General features: G+C 40.6%; 1 protein-coding gene across 1 annotated transcript in view; it reads left to right on the top strand.

The window, feature by feature from the left end:
* LOC128703226 (nascent polypeptide-associated complex subunit alpha, muscle-specific form) overlaps nucleotides 1-27,091 on the top strand; it is a 59,921-nt gene that overhangs the window by 16,471 nt on the left and 16,359 nt on the right. The window contains exon 7 of the mRNA XM_070103519.1: nucleotides 25,862-26,002. Within this exon, the coding sequence (XP_069959620.1) occupies nucleotides 25,862-26,002 (141 nt within the window). The remainder of the gene's footprint in view (nucleotides 1-25,861; nucleotides 26,003-27,091) is intronic.

Genomic DNA, 27,091 nt, shown 5'->3' with positions numbered 1-27,091 from the left:
CTATTTGTTCTAGTGATTGAGTACAAGAAACCACCCATTTACCGATTTCAACGAACTAATAAAGTGATCAGACTTTAGCAATTTGGCCTATTTCATACAAATTTCAAAAGATGCCAATTTCAAAATAGGGTCCAGAATAAACAGTGCAGACATTCCTGGCACTAAAATAACATTTTCTCTGTTCATTAGTCACGTCTTCAGGCCCTTCGTATGTTACTTTTGCTTTCCATTTTGAATTTTTATTCACACAAAAAATAGAAGGTTTACTGTTATACAGACTACTGCATTATTGTAATAATTGTATAAATAATGTCAACCCATTTGTGACTGTGTATTAGACTGGCTAGTTGGACTTGTATTGGATGGTGATGTCATTTGTTTACTCTAGAACATCGGCAAAAATCGAACATTTCTGCTACTTTGAGCTCAATTTCAGGGTGCTTTTCATTGTGAAACCAATCAAAATCATCTCTGTTTATGTAATATATATCTTCCATTCAATCAAATGAGACCAAGAAAACGAGAATACAGCTGTAAATATGTACCATACAAAAATACACCTCAAAGTTGGCATTTTAAACCAAAAACATGGTAAATTTTTTTTTTCTCATGCACTGCGTGCTGCAGGATTTTTTTATACTGTGCACACTGACCATGCAAACTCATTCTCTCACATGTAGGTCTACCAGCGTTCTCCTGCTAGATTTGAAGCCTCTAGAATTTTGGCGTAATGCTATGGCACCAACACTGGCTTGCAAGCCATAGTACTACGGGCACTGACAGTGAAAGGGTTAACATTGCCTTGGCTTGACTTATATTCTTTTTTTAATTTTTACAAGTAGCACTTTTAAAGTCTCATCTGCATACTATTTAGTGACAGTTTCACCAGTATGCAAAGTCAGTTTTATATAAAGGAAAAGAATGTACTGGTGGTGCACATAATAGCACCTGACAGGTGACCAAGCTAAGTACTATAGTAAAGTAAGGTAAAGGGAGCTTTATGCTCCCCTTACGTTAATATACATTATTAGAAATTAAAAAAAAACCTTCATGCATCTGAAGTTAATTCTGGAATTAAATGTACTGTTTTTTAACACACCGGCCATTACTCACTGAGGCAGGGTGGCCCAAAGAAAAAAAAAACACTTTTACTATCACTACAGTTCTACAGTTCAAAACTGCAAATATCCCCACCCCTCAGAGTGTAGGTTTATGACTGATTGGGGGGGAAGGGGTAGCGGGTAGAAAAATTTTCTAGCATCCTTTTGGCAACTTTTCTTTCTCATGTTATAACTAGTGCCTCTTCTTCTTCCAGATGATGGTAATAAGAAGTCTTCCTTGTCAGTTCTTTCATATTTGGCTATAATCCTTTAAATGCAGATACCATATCTTCTTCCCACCTGTCAGTTAAGATAGCATATCATTTTACCTTCAACCTTTCTTCATAGCTACATGCTATACATGGTAAAATGCATGCATTCATATATGCTTTTACACATACTGTACATTACATATATCAAAGCTGACTATAGTAATACTAGTTATGGACTGATTACATCATCTTTACATTACTGCTTCTTAAGAACATAAGAACATCAGAAAGGAGGAACACTGCAGCAGGCCTGTTGGCCCATACTAGGCAGGTCCTTTACAATTCATCACACTAATAAAACAACCCAAATTTTCAAGGGAAACAGGTGGAAGGGGGGCCCCAAAGGGAAAAATCCACTAGTCGGCACTTTGGGCCCCCAAAAATTTTGGTGTTTAAGAATTTTTAAAAAGATCCCATGATGCTGCAGGCCCGACAGTTTTGGGGGAATGGTTTAAAAAAGGCAAATTTAAAGATTGAGACACTTATGCAGCAAAAGGGGGGAAATTTTATTTAGGGAAAGCCCCACAGGGGTTCATCAGTCCAATAAAAAGAGGAAGGCGAAGGGGAGGAGGAGAATGAGGTAACAGTCCTCAACCTGGAGTCATGTGTCAGTCCATCAATCTTGTAGAATGTCAGCAAGGGGAGGGCGTGGCTTATATACTGATGAGGTGACGTGGGAAACAGGTGGAGGGGGGTCATAGTGGTACCATCCACTAGCCGGCGAGGTCTTCGCCCAAAGGTTGAACAATGTTGAAGAATCCTTTTTAACAAGATCCCATGATGCTGCAGTGTCTGACAGTTGTGATGAATGGTTTGAAATCGAAGTTGAAGATTGGGCACTATAAGATATGGAATTATTCAGGAAGCCACAGTGGCTTCCCTCAGTCCAAACAAAGAGGAAGGCACTGATGAAGCCACTGTGTGGCTAAACGCTTCCCGAATAAAGATTCCATGCTGCATAAGTGTCTCCAACCTCCAACCCTATGCAAGTCCCACTCAAATCCAACCCTTATGCAAGTCCCACTCAACCAACCCATGCAAGTCCCACTCAAATCCAACCCATGCAAGTCCCACTCAAATCCAACCTGTTTGCAAGTCCCACTCAAACCAAACTGTATGCAAGTCCCACTCAAATCCAACCCGCATGCAAGTCCCACTCAAATTCCAACCATTATGCAAGTCCCACTCAAACCAACCGCTTGGAAGTCCCACTCAAACCAACCTGCTATAAGTCCCACTCAACCAACCCTATGCAAGTCCCACTCAAACAACCCATATGCAAGTCCCACTCAATTCAACCCTATGCAAGTCCCACTCAAATCCAGCCCATATGCAATTCCCACTCAAATCCAAACCCTCAGTGTCCCACTCAAATCCAACCTGCAAGTCCCACTCAAATCCAACCCCCAGAAGTCCCACTGAAAACCAACCCACAGAAGTCCCACTCAAACCCAACCCCTTGTGCAAGTCCCACTCAACCAACCCGTATGAAGTCCCACTCAAACCAACCCAGTGTCCCACTCAAACCAACCCAAGTCAAGTCCCACTCAAAACCCAAACCTGCAGTAGTCCCACTCAAATCCAACCTGCTGTGCAAGTCCCACTCAAATCCAACCCTATGAAGTCCAACCCAACCAACCAATATAAGTCCCACTCAAATCCAACCTGTTATAAGTCCCACTCAAATCCCAACCTGCATAAGTTTCCCCCTCAATCCAACTCATGCAAGTCTCACTCAAATCCAAAACCCGTGAGTCCCACTCAAATCCAACCCCTGTGAAGTCCCACTCAAATCCCAAACCCCCTTTTGCAAGTCCCACTCAATCCAACCAGAAGTCCCACTAAATCCAACCCCTTGTGCAAGTCCCACTCAAATCCAACCTTGTTCAAGTCCCACTCAAACCCAAACCCCCTTTTGACAAGAAATACTTCCAACATCTTTGACTCCATCTAGGTTTAAAAAAGCTACGGAGCAGGGAGAGAAAGGACCTAGTAAGGGCAGTGAAGAGGCCAGGAGCTATGATCGACCATTCCCAGAAATAGCTGAGTACACACACACACACACACAACAAACACACACACACACAAACACAACACACAAACACACACAACACACACAACACACAAAACACACACACACACACACACACACACACACAACACACACACACACACACACACACACACACACACACACACACAACACACACACACACACACCGAATGCAGTTCTGCTTACTCTAAGATCACCTTACATAAACTAAACAAAACAGCGATCCTCTGTTTGACTGAAGTCTACTGTTAAGTAGTCATTTCAGAATAAAGATACTAACTGTTGCACATGTGTCTTACTTATCATATTCACAATACTATTAAACTAAAAATCAAGGGGCAGGGACCCTGGTTTTTTCCAGTCCGGATATCATACAATCTGTATTTACCACTTTGGAAATTTTTTACCTGTCATATTCCCCAGAAATTGTTCATAGATGACCACCCCCCGGATGGGCCCCCCTACAGGTGCCCTTCCCTTTTTATCGGAAAGGGGGGGGTGATGGTGGAGAGGGGGGATTTGGAGGGTGGGGATGGTCGAGAGGTGGGGGTTTTTTGGTGGTAGAAGGGGGAAAGGATTGGGGAGAGAGGTGTGGGGATTGGGGTAGAGGTGTAATGATGGTAGAGGTAGGATGGTGAGGGGGGGTAGGAGGTAAAAGGGGAGTGAGGTACTGGGATGGGGAGAGAAAACCCAAGGTAGGGGAAAAAAATGAAAAAAAATTTTTTGTTATTTTAGTTTTTTATAAAAAAAGGGGGTAATTACCCCTTTTGCCCCTTTTTAGCCACCCTGCAACAAGGCTTAAAGGAAGGTTTCTTTCCATTTTCCGGGAAATGATATTTCTTTCAATTTTGTAACAGAAACATGGTTTGCATAAAATTTGAAAAAAAGAGGACAGCCGAAAGTTGTGAAGGGCTTAAACCCACCTGTTTTGGTTTATTTGGTTTGTTAAATTTTTTTTTTAAAGGATCAAACCCTTACTCCTGCACCACAGGGTGTATTTATGTAAGGGTTTTGAGCGGGGTTTTGGGGGGTCTGAAATGGATAATCTATAAAATTTTTTATGGAATAAACGGTGTACTGGCACCTGAAAACGGGGGGGAAAAAATATCAAATGGGGTCCATGTATTCAGTTTGAAAAATTCCAACAGTGGCCCCCCAATATTTTCAAAAAAGAACATGACAGCTAGCCTTATTTTTCTTTAAAAGACCTCTATAGGGGGTTTTTGGTACTTTATATAGTCTTTCATTTTTCCATCTGCTTTTTTTATCAACTGCAAAAAAAAATTGTAGATGTTGAAGAAAAATTAAATATACAGTTGAACCTTTTCCAAACAGTGCATCCAGGGTTGTTTTTCCAGAAACAAGTCGCCTTTATTTTTTGTTCCAGATGAGCAAATTTAGATAAGCGGCCTCAAGGGGGGCCCTTTTACGCGGGGGGGCTCTGTTTGATCATGGAATTGATCCGTTATGTTGGGCCCATCTTATTGAAACTTGGGGAATGATGGGGAGATGTTTTTTGGGACAAAAAATGAAAGAAATGACCATATAACGGAGTTCACTTCAGCCATTAGCCTGCTCTTAGGTATTTTTCGGGGTAAGGATGGTCTGGAGTTTTGAGACCCTTTTACCCCGGTTCAATCCACCCGGGGATGGTTTTTTTGGTTGTTTTTAATACTACAGAAAAATATGATTTTGATTGGGTTTTTTTTAAAAAAAATTTTTAAAATTGGTCAAATAGCAAAAAAGTTCAACCCTTGGGGGTTCAAGATAAAAAAATTTTAAACACCACCAATACCTGTCCGACGGACTACCTCAACCCCCATATTGGAAAGCTTTTAAAGTTTGCAAAAATGGGGGAGACATCAGGGGGGTTTCATGGCAGAAAAATGAAGCAGCAGTTTACAGCAGAAAAGCAGGGAGAAATGAAGGGGGCAGACATCATGAAGCAAGGTGGAACATAAGGCAGGGGAACTCATGAAGCAAGGCAGACATCATGAAGCAGCAGTGGGACATCAAAAGGCAGTGGCAGCATCATAAAAAGCAGGGGAAAAAACAGAAGCACAGTGGCAGACAGGAAGCAGGGCAGACAACATGAGGTAAGTGGAGAAACATGAAGCAGCAGGGGGAAAAACATGTGGGAGGGGGAGAAGCAAATAGCAGTGGCAAAACATGAAGCAGCAGGGGGAAGTAGGGGGCAAACATAACGGCAGCAGGGGAGACGTCAGAGGGTTGAGGCAGACAAAATGAAAGAGCAGGGCAGACAACATAAAGCAGCAGGGCAGACATCATTAAGTAGATGGCAGACATCATGAGGTAGCAGGGCAACAACATGAAGAGCAGTGGCAGACATCATGAGGTAGCAGTGGCAGACAACATGAAGCAGCAGTGGCAGACACCCCGGGTAGCAGGGCAAAACATGAAGAACAGGGCAGACATAAAGAAAAGCAGGGGAAAAAAGTGGGGTTTTCAAAAAGGGGCGGGGATAAATTTAAAATACTTTGGCTGGTAGTCGATAATTTTAAAAGGGGAAGTAGGGGATCCCCAAACAGCGACCTGCCTTTTTGCACCCATTTTTGACGGGACCCCAAATGCCTACGAGTGAGGAGTGTTTGAAACCCGCTATGGTCAGCAGTATGAATAATCAGCCGTGATTCAGAAGGTAGGTAGTGAGTCATCTACTGGTACACGGGTTACTGGAAACCGGGTTCCCGGGAAACGGGTACTTTTATTTAAAGGTTTGGGGGCCCAAAGTATTGCCCCACATACAACTAATACAAACTAGAGACAGCGGGTTTACGGTTTTTGATTCAAACAATGTCAAAGTACACAAAATTGAACTTTATAACATCAAAAAGTAGAATATTTGAAGGGAAAACGGGGTAACTGAAACGGGTAATGAAAATAAAAGGGGTATAATATAGCAAAAACTCATCGAATGAAACTCAACATTGGGATTACAAAAAAAGAAGTGAAAAAAAAAAATTTGTTTTGACGATCTGTATTGTGGATCTACGGTTCTGGGGAAAAGGAATATATAAAAGAAAAAAATGTTTAAAGAAAGGCAGATTGTTGCTTTTCCAAATCTAGACTGTTAACCCCAGAATTGGAGAGAACGTGAACACAAAAAAATTTTTGAATACTGATAAGTTGATTTAAATTATTCATTTATACAGGTTTTTTAATTTAAACCCCCAACTTGCTGGGGGTGAGATTAAATATGCAGAATGGGTGTCATCTCTGGGGGGATCAAACCCCCTGTTGAATTGGCTAACTCATCCCGTATTTGAGGCAAATCTAAATTTGGGAAAAAAAAGTAAACCAAAGGGGAATAAAAAAATTCAGGTTGATCGCCTGACTGAGTATCGGGTAGGGGTACAGGATCAGGAGGTTTGGGTTGAGTCTGTCAATTAGTCGGGGTTGGAACTTCATTATAATAACATACTAACTTCTTTGATCTAAATGCATTTTTTATACTGCCCATCCCAACTTAACCTTATACTTATTACCAGTGATATGTTCAATTTATTTGATAAGGACCCCCAAATTTTTGACAAGTTTTAGGATTGCGACGTTTTTTAAAAGGTTAGTAAACTAACTCTAAAACCCTATTTTGTTTTTGGATGGCTTTGCTCGAGGTTTGCGACTTTTAAATTCTGCTTTTTTAAAATTTAATGTTTCCGATTCTTCAAAAAAATTTTGAGCTAAGCTTTTGAAGTTCCAAGAAATCATCGGGGTTGAAATTTTGGGTTTGGATTAGAAATAAAAACTCATAAGGAAAACGTTTATCTACCCCAGAATCATAAAAAGGGAGGTCACCTATGGAAACATTGAAAACAGAATTTATAGCACCTGCACATTGGGTATAACTTCACCCCAAGTTTCATTTGTTGGGTTTGGGAGAAAAGCCCCAAAAAAGACATCAAGTACTCTTTTTTTATTGGTTTTTCCACTAACCCATTGCTGGCAGGATGATGAGGAACAATGGTGGATTTAGAGATCTTGAAAAGGGGAAACAAATTTTCAAGAACTCTTTAAAGGAATTCACCACCATTCCCGGGGACTTGGGGGTTGGTAGGCCCTGCAGATTCCGTTTTTAAACATTTTAGCTACTGTCCCGGGCAGTCTTATTTTAAATGGGGAATTAACTCAAATATTTGGTGAAATGGTCTCCCATAACACATAGATGTTTGTTGCCCGGGGAGAAAAATTTTAAAATTGGGTTAAAAAAATCTCCCAACTTTTTTCCCCAAGGTTCCTGGGGTAGTTGGATACATTTGGGATTGGATTAGGACCATTGGGCTTACCTTTATGTTGCATGCGGACACTACATTTCTTTATATAGAAATACAGTTGCCACGGGGCCCAAAAAAAAATATTTCAATCTGGCTTTTTTTGAAATTATCCTTCCGGGGGGTCGAACCCCTGGTACATCGGAACTAGCTTTTAAGGTACATTCACTAGTGATAGGAATTAAAAAACTGGTATACTCTTCTCCCAAAGTCCCCAAACCCCGGCTGTTCAAACATAACCTTGGTTCATGACAAAGTCACTGAGGGGTCCCTGGTGGTTCACAGTCAAATAAGATCTTCCTGGAGCGGGAATCGAATCACACCAGCCCCACATGGGATCGGGTTCGTTGAGCATTTTTTACATCCTCAGAAATTAAATGGAGGGTCTGCAGTTACTATACTAACATGTCGGATAAGGCATCGGGCGACTACATTTGACTTGCCAACCCGTGTTAAAGGTGGGGATTGAACTTTTGGATAGTCAAGGTCCATCTGGCTAACCTTCCAGGGGTTGTTTTTTCCCGGGAAAAAGGGATCAGTGGGGCATGGTCTGTCAAAGAAAAGAACAGAGTATTTGAAAAAATGTCAGGTGTTTTAAAGCCCATACAACCCCAAAGTTTCTTGCTCAGTTACTGTATAATTCTTCACCCTTCGTAAGGACTCGGCAGCAAATGCAACGGGTTTGATTTGCCATCAGCCCTGACCCCGGGTAGGGCACCTATGCCAATTAAAACTAGCATCAGTTGTCAGATAGAAGGGCTTAAAAAAATCTGGAAATTTAAAAATTTGGGAGAGATGGTTTTTCTTTTAGAGTTTGGAATGCTCTTTTTTGAGGGGAAGGCCCAAAAAAAAGGAGCATCTTTTTTAAAAACCCTAAGTTAGAGGAGCAGTAGGGAAAGAAAATTGGAATAAAAAGATCTAAAAAGGAAACCTCCCAAGGGCCCACAAAGGATTTTACGGCATCAGCAGTTTTGGGATTTGGGAAATTTGGGTACTGCAGTTTTTTTATTTTGGTCAGCCGAACCCCTCTAGGGTGATTTACGTGCCCAAGAAATTTAAACTGATCTAAAAAATTGACATTTAGACAGTTTGATTTTTAAATTGGCTTCTTCAAGCTTCCCAAGTACTACATCAAGTCTTTTCAAGTTTTACCCACTTTTCTTTAACAGGGCGAAGTCATTAATACCCCAAAAGGGTGCTTACCTTGAGACCTCTAAAGATATTAGTCGGGGCCGAAAAACGTGATAGGGGGGGATCGAACCCAAAACCCCCATCGGGGGAAGTGAAATGACCTGTAGGAGTGGAGAATGCAGTTAGTTTCCTTGGCTGTCCTCGGGGAAGAGGGACTTGCCAAAACCCTTTGTAACAAGTCCAGGGTTGAAAAGATTTTGATTCGAAAGAAAAATCCCCCCGGGTACGGGGGAGGGGGGGCGATCGGGGAAATTTTTTTAAAATTTTAACTTCCTAAAGTCAATCCCGGGCGCCAAACCATCCTTTGGTCCCGGGTCAGGGGCTTTCCCAAAGTGAATTGCTAGGTAATCTCCATCATCAAGCTTTTTGATTGATAATTTTCTGACAGAAAACTTGGAATGGGGCATTCTGTACCAGGTATAAAAGATAGGTCTAGTACCAGGTTAAAGGGGAAATCGATGGGACAAAAAAGTTGTTTTTTCCCCTTTTCCCTCACCGGGTAAAATGGTTTTTTTAATTTTTGGGTTCAACAGAGCAAAAAACGCTTGACTTCACCCAAAAGTCGGGGGAGTTTAAGTCTTTCCCCAACTGGGGAACAGATTGATCCAGTGAAGGGATGAGGTCCCCCGGTAGAAAAAAAAAAACCGACCCACTGGTCAGGTGACAACTCATCTTCTACCGGGAACGGGGGGTAAGGATGGGAACAAGGTCAAAAGATTGGTATTTGCTCGGGAGACAACACTGTGACCAAAGTGTTAGTTTGGGAAAAAGAAATGGATTTTATTATCTCTTACAAAATGTAAGGATGGTTAAAAAATAGACCTTTTACTTTGAAAGAATCACTGTCAACTAGAACTTTTAAAACCATCTGGAACACTAGGAAAAAACCCAGACACCCTAGTGAGGGATTTACGGGGCAAAAAGGTCTTTCGGGCAGACAAGTGACATAAAAAAGAGATGGCATTATTAGTTGCAATCCTTTTTTCCCGACAAGGGCCCCCTTAAAAGGGGCTATTCTTAAAACTAGCAGACATTCGGGGAAGGGGGCCTCAGCACTCAGGTAGCCGGGCCCGCCCTGGGAAAATTTTAGGTAACTGGACACTATCTTGAAGGGTCTGAATTTGCAGGAAAAAGGGACAGGGGACAGGATCATCAGTGCCGGGACCGTTTTTGGGTACACTACTGGAAAATGAAATGGCCTGTAAGGACTTAATTCAATGTCGACTTCGGCAGATGGCAGATCTGGGACCCAAGCTGGAAAACCCCAAAAAGGGTCGACCAAGTCATCAATTTGGGCATGCCATCGAAAAGGTTCAGCACAATGGTAAGTTCGCAGGGAAGCAAACCCCGGTAGAAGGTCACCGGGAAAAAAGTAACCCTTTGGAAAAAAGGGAAAGGGGAAGAAGTAATTTCTCCCTTGGGAAAAAAGGAGGTCCGCCCTGGACACCAGGGAAACCAGCTACTCCACAAAGGGGGAGGACACATGACTGGGTTCTACGAGAAGGACAATCCGAACCCCCTTTCCCAAACAACCCTTGATAATATTGATTTCACTAGATTTCCATGAACAAATAAATTTAAGGCGAAATTATGAACAAATGCTTGCACATGGGGGGCCTTTATGGGTTGCATTGGAAGTTATGTGAAACAAAAGGTGGATTGTCATCAAAAAGATTTTTTCCCACTTCATCCCCAAAATCATCTATTTTGGGGGTTGAAAGCAACATCACCCGGGCAGGATTGTCATTCCCGAGACTGCTTAAGGCTTAAAAGGGAAATTTTAAAACGGGGATGGTGTACTCTTCACCCTACTGTCACCAGGGGAGGGTTTTGGACTGGGGCGTTTTGAACCCCCTAAATTTGGGGGAAGAATGACCCTGGTTCGGGTTTGGTTTGAAAACCCAGGGCGCCTGTTTCCTTTTGGGTTCTGGGGTTAAAAGGGGCCAGGGAAAAAGACCTAGAGCTGAAGGTTGTAAAAGAGATTGCCTCCAGATGGGGTTTCCATGAAGGGATAAGACAGGGGAAAACCCGACGGGACTATCATCAACCCCCTCTTGGGGCCCCACGGACAAAATTTGCAAATGGCCAGGGAAAAAGATCAAAGCCCCTGGCAGGTTACTGAATGACTAGGGAAACGGAGGTTTATAATGACTCTGTACACTGGCCCTTTGGTGACCTGGAGGGTTTGGGCGCCACGATTTGTCGGGGAAAAACAAGAGGTGGTGGGGCGGGAGGCATAGGTGAAATTCCGGATACGGGAAAGAATTCCAAAAGGGAAGGGCAGGATGGTTTATCCTCATCAGGGACAAAAGCTGAGGACTGGACAGCATTGATAAATGATGATGAAAGTTTGTCTAATCTAACAGCAAATATACTCAACGATTCATTAGTCACGGGTGTAGCATTCACAAGTTCCCGAAGAACCACATATGGATCAGCTGTTTTTACTGGTACAAGGAAAGAACGAATCAGTTCCTCATATTGTAACCACTTAGTAAGATTCCTGAAGTCTCGCATATCAAGGAGATCAACAACGTGAACAGCAGCAGGGGATCGATGAAGAGCTTCTTTCGCAAGTCTGATAAGACTTTCCTCTGAAGGAGGACCTTCAACTAGAGCATTAACACGAGAACGAATGGCAGTAAACCATGCTTCAAGACTATGTACATGGCCATTGAATAAAGGTAACGCATCAAGGGAATCACGAGTAAAACTATAGTGTCTCAGTGTCTGGGTTGGTCTGTCAGTCCGTAAGGAACTGTGAGGACTGATGACAGGAGCAGCAGTAGCCTGGCGGTATAAGAACATAAGAAAGGAGGAACACTGCAGGAGGCCTGTTGGCCCATACTAGGCAGGTCCTTTACAATTCATCCCACTAACAAAACATTTGCCCAACCCAATTTTCAATGCCACCCAAGAAATAAGCTCTGATGTGAAAGTCCCACTCAAATCCAACCCCTCCCACTCATGTACTTATCCAACCTAAATTTGAAACTACCCAAAGTCCCAGCCTCAATAACCCAACTAGGTAGACTGTTCCACTCATCAACTACCCTATTTCCAAACCAATACTTTCCTATGTCCTTTCTAAATCTAAACTTATCTAATTTAAATCCATTACTGCGGGTTCTCTCTTGGAGAGACATCCTCAAAACCTTATTAATATCCCCTTTATTAATACCTATCTTCCACTTATACACTTCGATCAGGTCTCCCCTCATTCTTCGTCTAACAAGTGAATGTAACTTAAGAGTCTTCAATCTTTCTTCATAAGGAAGATTTCTAATTCTATGTATTAATTTAGTCATCCTATGCTGAATGTTTTCTAACGAGTTCATGTCCATTCTGTAATATGGAGACCAGAACTGAGCTGCATAATCTAGGTGAGACCTTACTAATGATGTATAAAGCTGCAGTATGACCTCTGGACTTCTGTTGCTTACACTTCTTGATATAAATCCCAGTAATCTATTTGCCTTATTACGTACACTTAGGCATTGCTGTCTTGGTTTAAGGTTGCTGCTCACCATAACCCCCAAGTCCTTTTCGCAATCTGTATGGCTAAGTTCTACATCATTTAACTTATAAGTACTAGGGTTATGGGCACTCCCAAGCTTTAGAACCTTGCATTTATCTACATTGAACTGCATCTGCCACTTTTCTGACCAAGAATAGAGTTTGTTTAAATCCTCCTGAAGTTCCATAACATCTACGTTTGAATCAATTATCCTACCTATCTTTGTGTCATCGGCGAATTTGCTCATATCACTAGTAATTCCCTCATCAAGATCATTGATATATATAAACAACAACGGGCCCAAGACTGATCCCTGTGGAACGCCACTTGTTACAGATCCCCACTCGGAATTAACCCCATTTAGGACACACTCTGCCTCCTGTCAGTGAGCCATGACTCGATCCACGAGAGCACTTTTCCCCCAATGCCCTGAGCTGCCACTTTCTTTAACAGTCTATGGTGCGGAACTCTATCAGAAGCCTTACTAAAATCTAAGTAAATAATATCAAATTCTTTATCGTGGTCAACAGCCTCAAAAGCTTTACTGAAAAAAGTTAATAAATTAGTTAGACAAGACTGGCCTCTTGTGAATCCATGCTGAGTATCATTAATCAAGCTATGCTTATCGAGATGGCTTCTTTTAATCTCAGCTATAATTGACTCTAGTAATTTGCCTACAATTGAGGTCAGGCTTATTGGGCGGTAATTTGACGGTAACGACTTGTCCCGTTTTAAAAATAGGAATTACATTAGCCATCTTCCACATATCAGACACTACACCTGTTTGAAGAGATAAATTAAAAATATTAGTTAATGGTTCACAGAGTTCCATTTTGCATTCCTTAAGAACCCTTGAAAAAACCTCATCAGGACCCGGCGACTTACTTTGCTTCAGTCTGTCTATCTGCTTCACAACCATTTCACTAGTGACTGTGATGTTACATAATTTATCTTCTTCTAGCCCACTATAAAAATTAATTACTGGAATATTGTTAGTGTCTTCCTGTGTAAAAACTGAGAGAAAATAATTATTTAAAATCGAGCACATTTCATTCTCTTTGTCAGTAAGGTGCCCATAGTTATTTTTAAGGGGACCTATCTTTTCTCTAACTTTTGTTCTATAGACCTGGAAAAAACTTTTTGGGTTAGTTTTAGAATCCCTAGCAACTTTAATTTCATAGTCCCTTTTAGCTTTTCTTATCCCCTTTTTAATGTCCCTCTTAATGTCAATATACTGATTCATAAGATGACCCTCGCCTCTTTTGATACGCCTATAAATTCCTTTCTTATGCCCTAGTAGATATTTGAGCCTATTATTCATCCATTTTGGGTCATTTCTATTTGATCTAATTTCTTTATATGGGATAAACGTTCTTTGAGCAGCATGTATAGTGTTCAGAAAACACTCATATTGATAGCTCTCTTCGTTACCCCAGTCAACAGATGATAAGTGTTCTCTAAGCCCATCGTAATCTGCTAAGCGAAAATCTGGGACTGTTACTGAGTTATCGCTACTATTGTACTTCCATTCAATGCTAAATGTAATTGATTTGTGGTCGCTAGCACCCAGTTCCTCTGAAATTTCTAAATTATTAACAAGGGATTCATTGTTTGCCATAACTAAGTCAAGCAGGTTATTTCCCCTTGTAGGTTCTGTCACAAACTGCTTCAAAAAACAATCCTGAACTACTTCTAAGAAGTCGTATGATTCTAAATTCCCAGTCAAGAAATTCCAATCAATATGACTAAAGTTAAAGTCTCCTTGAATTACTACATTATCGTGCCTTGTGGCCTTAACAATTTCCTCCCATAGTAGTCTCCCTTGGTCCCTATCTAAGTTTGGGGGACGGTATATCACTCCTAAAATCGGTATTTCATGCCCCTCTGAAAATTCTATCCAAACAGACTCTGTATGTGTTACTTCAGACTTAATACCCATTTTTATGCAACAGTTCAAGCGATCTTGGACATACAATGCCACCCCACCCCCCTTCCCGATATTTCTATCTACTTGGAACAATTTAAAACCCTGAATATGACATTCCGCAGGCATGTCCCGACTTTTTTAATTAAACCACGTCTCAGTTAAGGCAAATACATCAGTGTTACCATTATGTGAGACATAATGGCAAAGAAGTTGCACAAGAACAAATAAGGCAAAAATAATGAACAATAAAAATGATACAAAATGCTAAAATTGAAATAAAAGAGATGCAACTAATTCAGCAGAAGTAATAAAAAAAAATGTCTAAGATTCACTGCAAGAGGAAGGACAACTCTATGTAAGGGACTGTTGGCCAAGATAAAAAAATACATTGAAATTTACAAGTAAAAAATATTACTGGAGACTGAATTAAATGCAAAATGAGCTGTCTGTACTCTTGCTAATAAAGAAATTAACTAATAAAATTATAAATCAATGTAAAAAGTATAAAATAAAATCACTAAATTGTATGCAATGAGAGATAACTGGGAAATTTAAATATTTTCTAAGAATGCCTAAACAAAATTAAAATATAATGCAAAGACAACATGAAGAAAAAATAATAAAATAAAAAACAAGACTCAAACAATAATGAACTGAGAATAATAATGCATGAAAATAACAATAAAAGAAAATAATTCACTGCAGAACAAGTGCAACAAAATAATTCACTGCAGAACAAGTGCAACAAAATAATTCACTGCAGAACAAGTGCAACAAAATAATTCACTGCAGAACAAGTGCAACAAAATAATTCACTGCAGAACAAGTTCAACAAAATAATTCACTGCAGAACAAGTGCAACAAAATAATTCACTGCAGAACAAGTTCAACAAAATAATTCACTGCAGAACAAGTGCAACAAAATAATTCACTGCAGAACAAGTGCAACAAAATAATTCACTGCACAACAAGTGCAACAAAATAATTCACTGCACAACAAGTGCAACAAAATAAGGTGTAGAAATAATCAATGCAGCAATAAAGTTACACTGGGAAAATGTAGGTTAAATAATAAAATAAAAATATGAAGAAAAACTGATTGAACACTTTAACTCTTAATTGTAAATTAGACAAAACAATGTACTCAAACAGAGTAAGGAAAACACTTTACGTTAAAAAAGAAATTGAAATTACACTTAGAGTGAATTTGTTCAAAGAAATATGAAAAATATGACTAAAATAAAACAAGAAACAAAACTGGAAGTGTAACACTTACAAGCGGCGGGGCACACAACACTTACAAGTGGCGGGGCACACAACACTTACAAGTGGCGGGGCACACAACACTTACAAGTGGTGGGGCACACAACACTTACAAGTGGCGGGGCACACAACACTTACAAGTGGCGGGGCACACAACACTTACAAGTGGCGGGGCACACAACATATTCACTTATTCATTTTTTTTTAGTATATTCTTACAAGAAAATCTTGCTGTGACTGATACGACAAAAATTGCTGGCAAAAATAATGGTACACAAGTCTGCGAAAAGATCAGGGAATGAGACACTGCTGGCATACAAACAAAGGTACACATAGAAATAAATGGATAATTTGGTATGCGACAAATACTGGAGAGTACAATGCTGAAAGAACACAAGATAAATAAAAAAAAAATTGAATTACTTCACACAGAGTGACTGACTGGTACACTACACAATAATACTTACTACAGACAGAGAGTAGCATAAAATAAAACACAGATAAAAAAAATATGAGATTAGCGATAACACGGAAAAATATTGCAAAAAATAATGAGTCAAAGAAACACTGAGTCTACACTGAAAACACAAGGCTTAGAGTACACAAGAAATTCACTATAAATGTCTCGCACACGCAAATGTCTTCAAATGCAAGGAAAATGTCTCTAAACAGAAAATTATCACTGAAGTCTCGAGTAGTAGACGGAGTGACTAGTGATGAGGAGAAGGTTGTCCTGTGCGGGTGATGATGCCTCCTACACTCACACTGTCGTCGGAAGAAATGCGCTTTCTAGGTGAACTCACATAACTGGCTTTATCGTTGGCGCTTAGCTACAATCTCTTGACCAATTATGTGAGCCAAAGCAGTACTAGGACCCGGTACAAGGGTGGAAAAAAAAACCACAGGTAAATGAGTGAATAGTGGGTGAGTGGGTGGGTGAAGGGAGCGTGACTCACTGTTGCTCACTGGCGCACACTGCCATTCACTACCCACGAAGGTGGCTTGATAAGCCACTCTATACCACAGGGATGGTGAAGACCACTCTTAGCATCCAACTGGGAGCACAAAGCGATATATGAAACAATACTTCAGAGGAACTTGCGTGGCTTACTTCTCTCTCTCACAGCTGGGTTAGGAAGCTGGGTTGGCTGACTGGCTTAACCCACGAGAATGGCTGACTGGAAGACGTGTAACGATGCACACAGCATGAAGGAGCAGGTGGATGACAGGAGACAGGCTGGATGGTAGGCTGAGGCAGGCTGACTAGCGTTCACTTCCACAGTCTGGCTTATTGACTGGCTTAATTGCAAAATCCGGGTCAACCCCTCAGAGATTGAAGCAATTAGCACACGAACTAAGCCAAGAAGCTTGAAAAACGGCTGCAACAGGCTTGCAGGCTGGAGTACACAGGGTGGTGTGGTGAGGGTAAGCTGCTAGCTGGAGGTGACTGAGACTGTTCACCTCTGACCTGCCAGGACCCCACAAACAGTCTTCTAACGTCTGAAATACCCTTAAATCCATGCCCACACCGGTGCCACCATTTGTCAAGTGGGTTTTCGATAACGTGGATGGGGTAAGAATACTCACTTAGGCTGGTCGTATGTATAATATATAACGGGAAGTATGGGATGCGCCAACAGCCGACCTGCCTCTCTCTGCACCCTATCTTCGACTGACTCTCAAGTGCCTACGGGTGAGGAGTGTTTGAAATCCTGCTATGGTCAGCAGTATGAATAATCAGTCAGTGATTCACGCAGACGGTTGATAGTGAGTCATCTACTGGTACACTGGTTACTGGTAACTGGTTACTAGGAACTGGTACTACTACTGAGAGCAGTGGCAGACATTATGAGGTAGCAGTGGCAGACAACATGAAGCAGCAGTGGCAGACATCATTAAGTAGCAATGGCAGACATCATGAGGTAGCAGTGGCAGACAACATGAAGCAGCAGTGGCAGACATCATGAAGCAGCAGTGGCCGACATCATGAGGTAGCAGTGGCAGACAACATGAAGCAGCAGTGGCAGACATCATGAGGTAGCAGTGGCAGACAACATGAAGCAGCAGTGGCAGACATCATGAGGTAGCAGTGGCAGACAGCATGAAGCAGCAGTGGCAAAGTGTAGCATTAAGAGTGTAGCAATTAAGTGTAGCATTAAGAGTGTAGCATTTATAAGTCACTCTGTCTGGCTTTTTTGGGTTATCCTAGGTTCTCTACACATGTAGTCAGGAGCAGGAATAGGCCCTGTGGTGGCCCTATAAACCCCAACTACAACAATGGCCGCTGTCGCCACCATTAGCCACATACGTAATGACATGTATTTTATTCATTCTAGTGTATATATCGTGTTTCTGTCATTAATATTGTTTATTATGTCATATTACATGAGTTTTGTTAGATAAATAAGCCATAGAGTTAATATTCAGGAAATTATTGAAGTATTTTCCCATGCCTGGAATTCCACTGGAATGAATTAATTCCATTTCAATTAATTTAAATGAGGAAAATTGACTCTGCAAACGAGCAAATCCAGATGCAAGCAAGGTCATGGAATGGATTAAACTCGTAAGTAGAGATTCCACTGTATCTTGAAAAAAGTTAAAAAATGTCAAAATGAAAATTGGATATAATGAACAACAAGTGGGGGTTTGAACTCATGGCAGGTGAGTCGTAAAACTCTAGGCCATTGTGTAAGCACAGAGGTGGACTGGCCATATAGGTATTTGGGCAGTGCCCAGTGGGCCACTGGGCTGGATAAAAAAAAAAGCTGAAAAATTGTCATGAAAAACTGAAGTCACAGCCACTGCACAAAGAGTGAAACAAAAATGGAACTCGCCTCAGGTGAGCAGTGAAAACATGCCTCTGACCTTCAGTAGTCAGTGGTGTTAGTCAGTGTTGCACTGGCAGTGGTTGATGGATGTCAGGGCTGATTTTAAGACCCAGTCTGCTTCTGCATAAACCCCACCTATACCGTGGTTTGTTTACAATTGTGTTATTACGGTTTTATGAGTCATGAGAACTGCAAACTTTTTCTTGTGGATTCATAATAAAATACTGAAATTCAAAACCAGATAGATATGACACTTGAGCATTGAATTTCTGATAAGGAATGTAAAGCAGCATCATGGATTGTAAAAGGCCACAGTTGCAAACTGAGGAAAGAGTGCATCCAAGAATACTAGAATTTTTTTTTCAGAAACAGAGTGGTTAACCAATGAAACAATTTAAAAAAAAGAGGTGTTAAGTGCTGCAGTCTTTGGGAATGTTAAAAATTTATTTATTGAGCAAATTACAAAGTGCTACAAACATTAGGAATGTTAAAATTTATTTACTGAACAAATTACAAAGAACCCGTAGTGAGTGTGGGGGAAGTGCGTGGGGCAGTGGGTAAAATAAAAGGGGGTAAAGCAGCTGGGATCGATGGGATAAAGATAGAAATGTTAAAAGCAGGTAGGCATATAGTTTTGGAGTGGTTAGTGTTTTATTTAATAAATGTATAGAAGAGGGTACGGTACCTAGGGATTGAACATAAGAATGGAGGAACACTGCAGAAGGCCTACTGGCCCATGCGAGGCAGGTCCTTATCAAAACGACCTCTACCTAAAGCTACCCAAGAACATGCATAGTTCCTTTGTATAAAGGCAAAGGGGACAAAAGAGTGTAAATATTATAGGGGAATAAGTCTGTCGAGTATACCCAGTAAAGTGTATTGTAGTTATTATTGAAAGAATTAAGAGTAAGATGGAGAGCAGGATAGCAGATGAGCAAGGAGGCTTTAGGAAGGGTAGTGTTTCCAGTGAAACATATAGGTGAACAGTATTTAGACAAGGGTAAAGAGGTTTTTGTTGCATTTATGGATTTGGAAAAGGTGTATAATAGGGTGGATAGGGGGGCAGTGTGGCATATGTTGCAAATGTATGGAATAATTTTTTTTTTTATTATTATCATCACACTGGCCGATTCCCACCAAGGCAGGGTGGCCCGAAAAAGAAAAACTTTCACCATCATTCACTCCATCACTGTTTTGCCAGAAGGATGCTTTACACTACAGTTTTTAAACTGCAACATTAACACCCCTCCTTCAGAGTGCAGACACTGTACTTCCCATCTCCAGAACTGCCTGCCGGTTTCCCTGAACCCCTTCATAAATGTTACTTTGCTCACACTCAAACAGCACGTCAAGTATTAAAAACCATTTGTCTCCATTCACTCCTATCAAACACGCTCACGCATGCCTGCTGGAAGTCCAAGCCCCTCGCACACAAAACCTCCTTTACCCCCTCCCTCCAACCTTTCCTAGGCCGACCCATACCCCGCCTTCCTTCCACTACAGACTGATACACTCTTTAAGTCATTCTGTTTCACTCCATTCTCTCTACATGTCCGAACCACCTCAACAACCCTTCCTCAGCCCTCTGGACAACAGTTTTGGTAATCCCGCACCTCCTCCTAACTTCCAAACTACGAATTCTCTGCATTATCTTCACACCACACATTGCCCTCAGACATGATATCTCCACTGCCTCCAGCCTTAGAGGTAGGTTATTGAAAGCAATGAAGAGTCTTTATGAGGATAGTGAGGCTCAGGTTAGAGTATGTAGTTGAGAGGGAGATTATTTCCCAGTAAAAGTAGGCCTTAGACAGGGATGTGCGATGTCACTATGGTTGTTCAATATATTTATAAATGGAGTTGTAAGAGAAGTGAATGTTCGGGTGTTGGCAAAAGGTGCGGGGTTAAAAGATGAAGAATCGAACACAAAGTAGGAGTTGTCACAGTTGCTCTTTGCTGATAACTCTGCTTTTGGGAGATTCTGTAGAGAAGTTGCAGAGGTTGGTTGATGAGTTTGGTAGGGTATGTAAAAGAAGGAAGTTAAAAGTCACTAGTATTTCACTAGTATTGCTTTTATTCTATCGATTGAGCACAAGAAATTGCCAGGTCAACTGTTTCAACTACAAAATAAAGTGATCGGAGATTGGTACTTTGGCCAATTTAACACAAAGTTCAAAATATTCCAATTTCAAAATAGGGTCCAGAATAAACAATGTAGGTATTCCTGGCACTAAACTAACATTACCTCTGTTCATTAGTTACGTTTTGAGACTTTACAAATAAATTCCATTTTGATTTTTTATTCACATAATAAATTTTTATTCACACCAAAAAATAGAAGATTTACTGTTATGCAATATTGTAATAATTGTGTAAATATCATCACCACATTTGTGAATGTATATTAGACCCACCAGCTGGTGTGTATTAGACTTGAGGTTGTTTGTTTACTCTTGAACATCGGCAAAAATTTAACATTTCTGCTACTTTGAGCTCAGTTTCAAGCCATTTCCAGTGTAAAACCAATCAAAATCATCTCTATTTCTGTAATATGTCTTCCATTCTATCAAATGAGACCAAGAAATCGCAAATACAACTATAAAAAACATACGAAAAAACACTGCAAAGTCGCTGTTTTAATCGAAAATCGCGGTCTCAGTTTTTTTCTCTCATTATACACAGTGTGCTGCAGGATTTGTTTTATGTGGTGCACACATACCACATAGATGTATTCTCTCATATCTAGGCCCAAATTTACCACTCACAGTTTATCAGAGTGAGCTGAGCTCATGGCATAGATCTACGGTTTGGACCCTGAACGTAAAGCCATAGATGTACGGGATTGACCCTGATAGGGTTAATAATGATAATAATAATAACGCACAATAATCACTCAGAGATGCATTAAATATCATGTATGATATTTTTTCAAAATTATATAATAAGCACGCTACCTAACATATAATCATGATAAATACGCCCCACAGTAGAATACATTAACATAAATATGAGATGCTTAGGTAGTAGGTTGGTAGACAGCAGCCACCCAGGGAGGTACTACCATCCTGCCAATTGTTTTATGTGATGGTAGGATTGCTGCTGTCTTTTTTCTGTCTCGTAAACATACTAGTTTTCAACTACGTCTTGCTACCTCTACCTACACCTAGGTCACACTACACATGCATGTACAAGCATATATATACACACCCCTTTGGGTTTTCTTGTATTTTCTTACTAGTTATTGTTTATTTCCTCTTATCTCCATGGGGAAGTGGAACAGAATTCTTCCTCTGTAAGCCATGCGTGTCATAAGAGGTGACTAAAATGTAAGGAGCAAGGGGCTAGTAACCCCTTCTCCTGTATACATTACTAAAGTTATTTATTTATTTTTTTTTTTTTACCACCCTGCCTCGGTGGGATACGGCCAGCTTGTTGAAAGAAGAAGAAGAAGAAATAGGAGATGTTTTTCCAGTCGTCTTGTCAGAGTGTTGGGAAGAATAATGTTTTCTCTAGTTCAACACCAAAGAAAATGTGTACACAATATTATTACTGGGGGTAACTGTAGGAAATTATTCCTTTCATATGCCTTCACTGAGCATTATTCCTTCTAAAAATGGTGTGTTACAAGAGAATGGGAGTGTTGCTCTTCATTTATTCTACTTAACCAACGTGGAGGTAACTTGTAAGGTGTTTCAGTTATGGTATAAGCTTCACCCCAATGGAAATAAGTCACTCAGACTTTTTTTGGGTGATCCTAGGTAATCTATACATAAGCTGCTATGTATGATAATCTATGTAACTGTATTTATGTGTACCTGTACCTGAATAAAAACTTATTCACTCGCAAACATGGAAATGAACGTGTTTGAACCATAACCAGGAGTTTACCTGGAGAGAGTTCCGGGGGTCATCGTCCTCGCGGCCTGGTCCGTGACCAGGCCTCCTGGTGGATCAGAGCCTGATCAACCAGGCTGTTACTGCTGGCTGCATGCAATCCAACATACGAGCCACAGCCCGACTGGTCAGGTACCAACTTTTGGTGCTTGTCTAGTGCCTGCTTGAAGATTGGTAATCCCCCTTATGTATGCTGGGAGGCAGTTGAACAGTCTCGGGCCCCTGACACTTATTGTGTTGTCTCTTAAGGTGCTAGTGACACCCCTGCTTTTCATTGGGGGGATGTTGCATCGTCTGCCGAGTCTTTTGCTTTCGTTGTGAGTGATTTTCATGTGCAGGTTCGGTACCAGTCCTCTAGGATTTTCCAGGTGTATATAATCATGTATCTCTCCTGCCTGCATTCCAGGGAGTACAAATCAAATCAAGTTTATTCTCTATAAGGGTTACAATGTGGGGTTTACAGGATTTGGATATTTTGTGGTTTACTTGTTATAAAATACTAATTACAGAGGGGGCCACTAGGACACCTAGCATGGCTAGGCATTTTGGGCAGACTTAGATTAATACTTAACATAAAATCCTTACAGATTATGGTATTAAGGCTAGGTGACTACATTGTAATTTGTGAGTTTAGCAATGTGAATGCTTTTGTTTTGGCACAATACAAAGTGTCTATATTGGAGTATCATAGGCAAACTTATGACTAGTTAGGATTCATTATTTTAAGATTAAGATTAGTATTTCTGTGTTTATAGTCAGTGGGTGAGTGAGTGTAATTGTGAACCACCAGGTGGTTATCATGTAGTTAGTTGTCGGGGTGTATCAGGGAGATAAGATGTTTTCTAACTGTAGTTTTGAAAGTGATGAATGTGTCTGCAGTTCTAGAGTTTTCAGGTAGGGTGTTCCAGATTTTAGGTCCTTTGAAATACATTGAATTTTTGTAAAGGTTTAGTCGGACACGGGGAATGTCATAGAGATGTTTGTGTCTGGTGTTATGCCTGTGGATCCTGTCACAACTATCAAGAAAGCATTTTAGGTCAAGGTTAATATTGGAATTTAATGTCCTGTAGATATAGATTGCACAGTAGTACATGTGGATGTTCTGAACAGGGAGTAAATTTAGATCTATGAAGAGTGGGGGGGGTGTGTTGCCAGGGATGGGATTTAGTGATTATTCTTACTGCGGCTTTTTGTTGGGTTATTATTGGCTATAGGTGTGTTGCTGCAGTTGAACCCCAAGCACAGATAGCATAGGTGAGGTATGGATATGTAAGTGAATGGTATAGTGTGAAAAGGGCAGTTTGCGGCATGTAGTATCATATCTTGGAGAGGCTCGCCACCATTTTGGATACTTTTTTTGTTATGTGTTGGATGTGGGTGCTGAAATTTAGGTTGTTGTCAAGGTATAGGCCAAGGAATTTGGTCTCATTATGTCTGGCAATTAGAGTGTTGTCGATCTTAATGTTAAGTTGCTCAATACCTGCTCTGCTACCAAACATAATATAGTAGGTTTTGTCAGTGTCAAGTGTAAGTTTATTGGCTGTCATCCAAGTTGATATTTTGAGCAGCTCCTCGTTAACAATGGTGTTGAGGGTGGCAAGATTAGGGTGGGAGATGACATAAGTTGTGTCATCACCAAAGAGACAGGTTCAGGAACTTCAAGCGCTCCCAGTAATTGAGGTGTTTTGTCTCCATTATGCACGCCGTGAAGGTTCTCTGTACATTTTCTAGGTCAACAATTTCACCTGCCTTGAAAGGTGCTGTTAGTGTGCAGCAATATTCCAGCCTAGATAGAACAAGCAACCTGAAGAGTGATATCATGGGCTTGGTATCCCTAGTATTGAAGGTTCTCATTATCCATCCTGTCATTTTTCTAGCAGATGCGATTGATACAATGTTATGGTCCATGAAGGTGAGATCCTCCGACATGATCACTGCCAGGTCTTTGACGTTGGTCTTTCGCTCTATTTAGTGGCTGGAATTTGTTTTGTACTCTGATGAAGTTTTAATTTCCTCATGTTTACCATATCGGAGTAATTGAAATTTCTCATCGGTGGACTTCACATTGTTTTCTGCAGCCCATTGAAAGATTTAGTTGATGTCCCCCTGGAGCCTTGCAGTGTCTGCAATGGAAGACACTGTCACGCAGATTCGGGTGTCATCTGCAAAGGAAGACATGGTGCTGTGACTGACATCCTTGTCTATGTCAGATATGAGGATGAGAAACAAGATGGAAGCGAGTACTGTGCCTTGTGGAACAGAGCTTTTCACCGTAGCCGCCTCAGACTTTACTCTGTTGACTACTGCTCTTTGTGTTCTGTTTGTGAGAAAATTATAGATCCATCTGCCAACTTTTCCTGTTATTCCTTTAGCACGCATTTTGTGCGCTATTATGCCATGGTCACACTTGCCGAAGGCTTTTGCAAAGTCTGTATATATTACATCTGCATTCTTTTTGTCTTCTAGTGCTTCTAGAACCTTGTCGTAGTGATGTAGTAGTTGGGACAGACAGGAGCGACCTGCTCTAAACCCATGTTGCTCTAAAACCATGTTGCCATGTTGATGGGTATCTAGATGGGTGGTGATCTTGCTTCTTAGGACCCTTTCGAAGATTTTTATGATATGGGATGTTAGTGCTGTTGGTCTGTAGTTTTTTGCTATTGCTTTACTGCCCCCTTTGTGGAGTGGGGCTATGTCTGTTGTTTTTAGTAACTGTGGGATGACCCCAGGGTCCATGCTCCCTCTCCATAGAATGGTAAAAGCTCGTGATAGGGGCTTCTTGCAGTTCTTGATGAACACGGAGTACCATGAGTCTGGCCCTGGGGCAGAGTGCATGGGCATGTCAATTATCGCCTGTTCGAAGTCCTTTGGCGTCAAGATAACATCAGATAGGCTTGTGTTAACCAAATTCTGTGGCTCTCCCATAAAAAATTAATTTTGATCTTCGACTCTCAGTCTGGTTAGCGGCTTGCTAAAAACTGAGTCATATTGGGACTTGAGTAGCTCACTCATTTCCTTGCTGTCATCTGTGTAGGAATAAGTAAGTAAGTAAGTAAGTTTATTCAGGTATACACAAATACAGTTACATAGAATTATCATACATAGCAGCATATGTGTAGAGAACCTAGGATAACCCAAAAAAGTCAGACAGAGTGACTTATTTCCATTGGGTCCATCTTGTTTAAGTAGGGGCCCAATACTGGATGTTATTCTCTTACTCTACAGTAAGACTACAAATATTTTAAGGTAATGAGTGTACTGTGTGTGTATTTTACGTTTTATTGTTTTTTAATGCCTAGTTTTATTGCTAACTTAATATATGTTAGTGTAAACTTGTTATTTACTATACAGTAATCAGATATGTGCACTGAAACATTTATAATCCCAAATAACTTGATTAATTTTCATAGTTTTATTACTCGTATTTAGAAAATCTTAACCTTATTCAATGAATTTTTATAGTTCGAACAGTGAGTTGTTACGACCTAAAATAAAATGTAATAATGATAAATTTGTTTTGCTAGGTGTTTTCCAGCGCACAGTACCCAGGTAGAGATAAATATGAGCTTTATCACCCAGTTCATAAAGGGGAAAGTCCAATACCATTTACTTCGACACCAGTAAAGGTGAAAGAAGATATCCATCTGACTCCAGCTACTCTACAAGTGAGTTATATGTACTTTAGGTACTCTACAAGTAAGTTATATGTACTCCAGCTTCTCTACAAGTAAGTTATATGTACTCCTTCCTGCTTTAATTTTACAAAAGAGTTAAGTTTGCTGGTCCACTTCCATGAGGCTGATTAAAGATTCTTTATCCAGTAAATCAGAGTTACTCCCTTTTCATTGGCTCAAACCTGATTATTTTGTGGTATTTTGTGAAACACAGCCCAGCTGATCAGGTGCCTATCCAAAGCCTTCTGGAAGACAGCCAGGGGTCTATTGGTAATCCCCCTTATGTATGCTGGGAGGCAGTTGAACAGTCTTGGACCCCTGACACTTATTGTGTTATCTCTTATCGTGCTGGTGGTACCCCTGCTTTTCATTGGGGGGATGTTACATGCCTGCCAAGTCTTTTGCTTTCATAGGGAGTGATTTTCATGTGGAAATATGGTACTAATCCCTCTAGGATTTTTCAAGTGTATATAATCATGTATCTCTCCTGCCTGCATTCCAGGAAATACAGGTAGAGGAACTTCAACCATTCCCAGTAATTTTGGTGCTTTATTGCACTTGTGTGCCGTGAAGGTTCTCTGTACATTTTCTAGATCAGCAATTTCACCTGCCTTGAAAGGTGCTGTTAATGTGCAGCAATATTCCAGCCTAGATAGAACAACCAACCTGAAGTGTGTCATCATGGGTCTGGCATCCTTAATTTTGAAGGTTCTCATTATCTATCCTGTCATTTTTCTAGCAGATGCGATTGATGCAGTGTTGTGGTCCTTGAAAGCGAGATTCTCTAACATTATCACTCCCAGGTCCTTTACATTAGTTTTTTACTCTAATGTTTGGTTGGACTTTGTTTTATACTCTGATATAGTTTTAATTTCCTCACATTTTCCTTATTGGAGTAATTGAAATTTCTCATCATTGAACTTTATTTTGTTTTCTGCGGCCCATTTAATGATTTGGTTGATGTCCATTAGGAGTCTTGCAGTGTCTTCAGTGGAGGACACTGTCATGTAAATTTGGGTGTCATCGGCAAAGGAAGACATGGTGCTGTGGCTTACATCTTTGTCTATATCAGATATGAGG

The sequence above is a fragment of the Cherax quadricarinatus genome, chromosome 85 (assembly GCF_038502225.1).
Source record: "Cherax quadricarinatus isolate ZL_2023a chromosome 85, ASM3850222v1, whole genome shotgun sequence".
In the NCBI taxonomy this organism is placed as follows: domain Eukaryota; kingdom Metazoa; phylum Arthropoda; class Malacostraca; order Decapoda; family Parastacidae; genus Cherax; species Cherax quadricarinatus.
The sequence above is the reverse complement of the archived record's forward strand: the minus strand, read 5'-3'. Positions and strand labels throughout refer to the sequence as shown.